This window comes from Poecilia reticulata, linkage group LG16 (assembly GCF_000633615.1).
Source record: "Poecilia reticulata strain Guanapo linkage group LG16, Guppy_female_1.0+MT, whole genome shotgun sequence".
Classification (NCBI taxonomy): domain Eukaryota; kingdom Metazoa; phylum Chordata; class Actinopteri; order Cyprinodontiformes; family Poeciliidae; genus Poecilia; species Poecilia reticulata.
Genome location: NC_024346.1, coordinates 16,408,373 through 16,416,295, shown reverse-complemented (window position 1 = coordinate 16,416,295; position 7,923 = coordinate 16,408,373). Strand labels below are relative to the sequence as shown.

At 42.9% G+C, this 7,923-nt stretch overlaps 1 protein-coding gene across 2 annotated transcripts in view; it reads left to right on the top strand.

Annotated features, from left to right (window-relative positions):
* Positions 1–5,273, top strand: part of nr4a3 (nuclear receptor subfamily 4, group A, member 3) — a 24,516-nt gene extending 19,243 nt beyond the window's left edge. For both annotated transcript variants that reach the window (XM_008432625.2, XM_008432624.2), the window contains 2 exons: positions 305–483; positions 3,767–5,273. In XM_008432625.2, the coding sequence (XP_008430847.1) occupies positions 305–483; positions 3,767–4,029 (442 nt within the window). In that variant the 3' untranslated portion in view covers positions 4,030–5,273. The remainder of the gene's footprint in view (positions 1–304; positions 484–3,766) is intronic.
* The last annotated feature ends 2,650 nt before the right edge of the window (positions 5,274–7,923 follow it).

The window sequence follows — 7,923 nt, the reverse complement described above, 5'->3', positions numbered from 1 at the left end:
ACACACACACACACACACACACACACACACACACACACACACACACACACACACACACAGAGCAAGCAGTCCTCTGCCCTAACCCTTCACCCCACCCTGCCACAAGGAAATGCAAGAGTGGTTTTAAATGCTGTAATTTAAAAAACACACAAGCTTAATCAGCTTCATGCCTCCGTTTGATGTGTGTCTTGTTTCTGGCTTGCTGGTGTAATTGTTTCCTTCTCTGTATGTCTAAACGCATCAGGGGAAAATGCAGCATTTTTATGAAAAATTTCATTTATTTTTTTTTTTTTCTGTCTCTCAGGTCTATGCTGTCGGAGGACAAGCTGGTGTTGTGCAACGGCTTGGTGCTGCACAGGTTCCAGTGCCTTCGCGGGTTTGGAGAGTGGCTGGACTCCATCCGGGATTTCTCTACCCACCTTCAGACCCTCAACCTTGATGCGTCTGCCTTCGCCTGCCTGTCTGCCCTTGTTCTCCTCACAGGTAACCAACCACCCCACGCCCCCCCGAGTCATCTGCAGGAAGAAATATATTAACGGTTACCTGATCCACACAACTTCCTGTCAATTGCTCAAGATCTGAAAGTTTACGTTTAGTGATGTAACAAGTATAGCATTTAGAAATCATTTTTTAATAGTTTCTCACCTTAAATATGGTTTATATCTTGACCAAATCCTAAAAGACAAACTCATCAGGACGTAAATCTATAATAAAAGGTGTGATAAAACATCTATATTTGCCATATGTCTGCAGTAAAAAGTAGGAGTTAGAGAGAGGAAAGTTATTTTTTTAATTCCTTGAAGAAACAAAATAAACCTCATTCCCATTTTCATGTATGGCGGTGGCAACATTATACTCTGGGGCTACTTTTCTTCAGAACTGGACTTTTTTTCTTGGTGGATGAAATTAAAATGAAGACGAATAATAGATAGGGATTACATTTTTCTACATCACAGCGAGTCCAAGCACACATCCAAGTCGAAAACAAAACAAACTTGATGAAAAACCTGTGGGTTCAGCTGAAGAAGGCTGTGGGCAAAATCTGATTGATATGGAGAACATTACCAAAGTAATATTAGCAAGTTAAGAAGTGGGATGTTGATAGATTTCCAAAAAATAAACTTTTATGTGGAAATTTCATCCCAAAGTTCTTTAATTAATTATTTTACACATATAAATCCAGTTTATTATACCTTTTAATTGTACACCCATTGTGCTAACAGATTTGTGCTTTTCAGTTAAACTGGGCTGGTTAAATGTTTTCTTTTTTATAATCTAAAACATCTGACATTTAAACAGGGATGCTAAAACTTTTTACATCCACCACGCAAGTGCTTGTTTATATACATATATAAACAAGCATGTATATATATAGAAATATGCTTATATATACATATATAATTTTTTTAAATGTATTTTTTTTCTATTTGTTAGAAGCTTTGGTTGTGGGTTTTTTGGGGTTTTTTTTACATCCGCTGACGTCACACAAACGCTCGGAGACACACATGTCAGCACATCTTGTCATGCATGTCTGCCTGAAACAAGAACCCGATACCCAGAAGCACCTGCTGCACTTGCCACACACCTGGCCCCTTTAATCAGTGTCCACGGCTGAAAAATCAACACTTTATCCACGGACGGACCTCAGGAAGATGCAACAGTCTATAGAATGGATCAGAAACGTAGCTTCATTCAACAAAGGATGCAGCGAAATTATATGTTGAGTTTTTATTCTTTAAAGCTCAATTTTGCAGGGAGGCATTAATGTGCAGCGGGTAAAATCCCCCCTCACCCTGCCCCCCCTCCACCTCCACCTTACAACCTCGTCCTCCCTCACTCCTTCTCTCTCTCTCTGGGGGAGCACTTAACTCTGTTCTCCATCGACCAGCCCACTGTGGGGCACGGCTCTGGAACGGCGTCCGCGGCGTTCGCAGTGGCACTCCGCCACCTCGGCAAAGCACACAGCGCGCGGCCGCGGCAGAGCCACCGGGGCCACCGGCCCATCGACCGCTTCGGAGTGGCCTGTGCAGAAAGGGCCCTCATCGATTTCTCCCCAGGAAGTGCCGCACAGAGAGAAACAAGGAGTGGGGGAAAGAGAGCAGGGAGAAAAGCAGAGAAGCAAAATAAAGAAAGAAAAAAGGAGTGCAAGAGGTCTGAAAGGCGCAATGGAAGGAGGGCTGGAGTAACTCTGCAGCCGCAAACACTGCAAACAAAAGGGTCACATAAACAAACAATAAATACACTTCCAATAATGGATACCTCAAAGTGAGACTGGTCTCAGAGGCAGCCTCCCCGCAGCATACACTTGCGTGTGTGTGCGCGTGTGCGTGCGTGTGTGTACGTGCGTGTGGGGGGGGGACATAGGGAAAGGGGGTGGACACCCTGTTCTCAGCAGAATGAGTTAGTGTCACATTAAGTCTGATACGAGTGCCACTGGAGTTGCTATGGGCAGCAGTCTGCAGCTTGTGTGTGTGTGTGTGTGTGTGCGTGTGTGTGTGTGTGTGTGTGTGTGTGTGTGCGTGCGTGCGTGCGTGTGTGTGTTTGTGTGTATTCCTAATTGAATTTGGCTGCTCACAAGGCCAAATAATCAGCTAATTGTTGAGCACTGTTGTGTCTTAAATTCTCCAAACTGCAGGGACTATTTGAGCATCTGTGTGCGTTCATTTAAAGAATTTATGAGCAGTAAATGCACAGCATGCATTTATTTCCATGTTTGCGCTATATGTCTATGCCATGTCACTGTGTGCGTGCGTGTGTGTGTGTGTTTGTCTACACAATGTGGAGGAGGCTTATTAGGTTAGACGACGTATTGATCTGCAGCGAATGAGACAACGTAAGGCTGTTAAGAACATGAGCCACACGGGCTAATGAGGTGCAATTCAATATAAAACAAGATGAGGCTAATGCTGTTTTACCTGAATGAGCTCTGATGTACACATATATGTGTGGGTTTTGTTTTCTGCTGGCTTAATTTTTGTCATTTAAAATACCGTTTCTTTGTATCATATTAACTCTTTTACAGAAACAAAAGTGACTTTAGGGACAAAAATGGCCGCTTGTGATGGACCATCACAGAGCAGTTCAAAATTATGCAGAGGAAAAAATATATAAACGTTTTTCAACATTCATCTACAGATAAAAATCTGAAAAGTGTGGCACGGGAGGACGCAGCAAACATGTGGAAAATTAGACCAAAACTGAACTTTTTGACATTTATGGGATACATTAAAAGCAGTGGAAAACCAACAGTGAGCAAACTGCCTCCACATCGAAGCACGGCAGTGGCAGCATCATAATGTGGGGATACTTGCTGTTCTGCAGAAGATACTTGATGGGAAACGGAGAGAGTGACAGACATGGCAAGCCTGTAGGTGTTAAAGGCTGAATGTAGAGGATCGTTGTGGTTCCACCAGGGTAAAAAAAAAATAGCAGCGATGCTCAAGGGAATGGATACTTTTGCGAGACGCTGCGGTTTATCTCTTCTGTGAAAGCTGGTAATGACCTGACTGAAACAAATCTGCAGCACAAAACAGCTTCAAAGTTTCCAAATGAGAAAAAGCTTTCTCTGTACCATGTTTTCTGTATCTCTGTGTCATGTTTTTATTAGTGTGTAGATTATTATTTCCCAAAAAACCTTGCATCACAACAACATATCTTCATGAAAATTCAAATAAAAATATATGCAAGTTGCATGCAAAAAAAAAAAAAACAGTTTGCTTCTGCAGTGTAAATTGCAACTCTAATGTTTTCTGTTCTCTCTCTGCAGATCAAGTCCCGGGTCTGAAGGACTCGAAGCGCGTGGAGGAGCTGCAGAATAAAGTCATCTGCTGTCTCAGGGACCACCTGGGCTGCGGGGCGTCCTCCTCCTCCACCAAGGCCGCGCCTCCTCTGAGCCGTGTGCTGGGCCTGAGGGCAGAGCTCCGCTCGCAGAGGACCCAGGGCCTGCAGCGGATCTTCTACCTGAAGCTGGAAGACCTCGTACCGCCGCCGCCGTCAATCGACAGATTCCTGGACACCCTGCCCTACTGAGGACTCGGGCTGAGCGCGGTGAAAGAAACCCACGTCAACGTCCTGTTCAGGCCTTTTAACCCCCCCGCCTCCCCAAAGGGACAGAGAGAGAGAAAGAGAGACTCTCCGTTCTGGCCGATGCAGAGCTGAGAGAGCAAATTGAAAGCATCTCGCTCAGTGTGGGGGGGGGGGAACCAAACGGACAACCAACAAAAACGCTTTTCATCTGTAAAAAAAAAAAAAAAAAAAGAAAGACAAATAGACAATAACTCAAAAATGCTTTGCAACCTTTTATTTGATCCTCCACTCTTTGTCTTGTGGGGGAGGATGATGAAGCTGAGTTGCACAGCAGAATGACTTGTTCCTGTCCTTTCTCCATCTGGGTGGCAGCTCACTTTTGCAAAAACAAAAAGAGAGAGAAGGGTTTATGAGTACTGTTTTGATCTGTGTTTTGGCCTCGCTCATTCTGTCCAAGGACTTCTTCTTTTCAGAAAAGGTCAAGTCTCTGTGGGGCAGAAGGTTTGCTGAGCTGTTCGTGCCCCTGTGAGACTCAAGTTTCCTCCTGCTGATAAGAGGAAGGGGGGTGTTTTCATGCTGAAGTGTAGAGAAATGTCAGAGGTCAGACATGAAGGGCAGAGACGCGTACAAATATTTCATAAACACGTGGAAGTGGCTAACGAGGCGGGCTCTTAATTACAAAGTGCAATTTCACCACAAAAAGGAAGACACGGAGGAGGGAAGGTCTAATTTCAAACTCTAAATTATTTTAATACAAAGACTTTGTTTGTGCGTGTGGCTTTTTACGCAGCAAAGGACAAACTGTGCACTAAACGATCCATGACTGAGTCACCCAGACTTGAACTCGCTCTTCTGTGTTGTTTTTATTTTTTTGTTTGTTTGTTTGTTTTGTTTTCTTGTTTTCTATTATTATCTCATTTTAAAAATCACAGGTTGGGGTTGAACATGTGGAGGAGCGCACGTGGTCACAGATTGGCTTGTAAAAGCACTTACAGAGAAGGAAGGGCTATGAGTGCAGACACACGCCCTGGCCGCTCGGGCCGCGGGGCGTTCGACAGATCCAGGAGGGAGGGAGGAGTTTTCGGGGAGGGGGTGTCGGGTTAAACATTCCACATTTGTGCTCAATTTTTTTTTTCTTTACATTTCTGTGGTGGATGCTGCGCAGGAGTCCCTGAGCCTGAGAGAGGTCAGGATCGTGGTGCAAGCTGCCGAGAGCTGCCATCGCATTTAAAAAAAAAAAAAAAAAACAGCTCTGGCTGCGTTTGCTGCGCGGGGATCTCCCCAGGCCTGCACCGCCCACTCGCACCCTCACAGCAGCAGTTTTAAAAGGAACGAAGCAAATTATAGATATATAAATATAATATAAATATATATATATATATATAAATATATATAAATAAAAACTAATATTTTGAAGTGTTTTTAGCTTTTTCAAATATTGTGGTACAACTTGTGCATTTTCTTTATTCTTAAAAAGAAGAAGAGAAATGAAAAAGAAAACAACTTGCTGTTTTTTCAATGTACTTCTTTGGTTTGAGTTCCTTGTTCAATATATATATATATTTTTTCCTCTCTTTTGTTCACTGGATTTTCTGTTCAGCACTTTGAAATCATAAACTAGTTCTGATTATTCTGACCCGTTGCGTCCTGTGTTGTGATTCTTTGTTATTAATTTCTCATGAAATACAAAAACTTTTTAACATTTGCATTTCAAGGCACAAATACAAAATTGTTTTCTTGTCAAAGAATTTTTGCCCCTTGAACTGTTTCTCTCTTTGTCGCTTAGTAACACTTTGTTGTGTTTTTAATGTCGGCGCAACCCAGAGATCTGTCTTCCAGGTGAGACCAGACCCATTCTGTAAAAAGATTTAATGCCCAGAGAGACAGTCTGACCATCACAAAGGAAAAGGCTGCATGTTTTCCTCAATTTATCAAAAATAAAATCTGAAAACTGTGGCATGCGGTTGTAACCAGCCGCCTGAGACAATAATTTGTAAAAGTCGTTTCTTCCAGGATCTTCCTGTATTCAGTTCTGACTGGCTTCCCTTCCTCTGTTGAGGGAGAAGAACGCCACAGCATTATGCTGCCACCTCCATGTTTCACCGTTGGGATGGTTTATTCAGACTGTCCATCTTGTGGCGTTTTTCAGATTGGTCAAAAGTTTTTGGTCCTATTTGACCACAGTAACTTCCTCCCCTGCAGACTTTATTGGCTTTCATTCAATAACAGATTTCTTTTCACCACTTTTACATTTTTAGACTGAGTGGTTGTCCTGTCAACAAAGTTTCCAACTTTAATTGTAAATCTGTGCAGCTCCTCCAAAGTTACCATGGGTCTCTTGGAATCAGAGGCGCAAAAAGTGTTTATGCAGCGCATAGGGGCGCTGCACCAGAGGGGGCGTCTGGAAGGGGCGGCGCGCCAATGATGTCTTCGCATACACTATCATACATCAATGAGTGCACTGATAAATCAGCCAGCCAATAAATCAGCCCCGATTTCCTTAATTATTGGAAATCAGTGATAGGCTGATTCTTAAATGTGAAGTTGATCTTATTCACATTTAAGAATAAGATCAACTTCACATTCACCTCAGCAAAGGTCTAGAAATTAACCACTGTCTTCTGCTGCTCTGCTCGAGAGAAGCTGGCAGACCCACCAGGTCATGTCTGCATGTTTGCAGTTAACAATAGTTACCCTACTGTTGCCATCTCATTGACTTTCTTCCTATATTTTGCAAGATTTTTTTTTTTTAAATCGGTATCGACTAAAATCAGAATCGGCTGATCAGGCTTTTTAAAGATCAGCCAGAAAACTTCAGTCGGTGCACCCATAATCAGTATCGAGACAGTAGTTCAGAGTCCTGATGCTACTCAAAACTTTGTTGACTTTCTTTTCTGTCTTTTTCACAGCAAACCATCAGACGTGACCTCACAACTTTTTAAAACTTTGTACTGCTTTGTTGTGATCTACCACATACAATTCCTATAAAATACTTTAAAGTTTTTCTTTTTAAAAATGTGAAAAACTTCCAGGGTTGTGAATACCTTTTGCAAGGCACTGCATATGTGCGTGCGTGTGTGTGTCTCTTGTCACAGCCAAACCCTCTTGACAGGTAACAGGCCTCAACCCCCCCCCACCCCACCCCAGGGACCCTCGGACGCTCATAGAGAGTAGAGGGGGGATTAAGAGAGAGAAGAGGGGAAGGAAGAGTGAGGAGAGGAGAGCTTTATGTTAGCATGAGGTCCAGATCAGCCTCTAGCCTCGTTAAACAACATCGATCGGCACTGTGACATTTCACAGCACACGCCGTCTATACTGTCACTGCCATCACTCAGTGGCAGCACCGAGAGCACCTACACAGACGCAGCCGCGCTGCCTCTTCCTCTCTCTCTCTCTCTCGCTCTCTCTCAAACGGCGCAGTGATGGATACCAACTGGTAGGGAAATAGTGAACAGATCCTACAGTAAGAGTGTGTCTCAGTTAGAAGGGGTACAAGTTAAAGAGTCCCCTGTGTTTGTGCAAAATATAAAATGATCAGAAATCATAACCTATGCACTTGTAGTTTAATGCCGTTTATAGAGAAGGTAGAAATATTAGGTGGCTTTTAATATTTATACCCATTTTTATTCTCTGTGGTTGTATTTTATAAAATATGTATTTTATAAAATAATATGTGCAACGTTTTAACAGTCCCACTGAGACTGGGAGTCTCATCAATATGCAGAAAAACAGCAGTAACACCAAGATTATTTTTGTGATGTCTTGTAAAAGTGTTTCTGCAAAAAGCTGACAATCCTCCACGTTTTGGAATAATATTATTAAAGTTTACTGCGCTGAAATTTGCATGATGCGCACACACACACACGCGCGCACACACACACACACACACACACACAC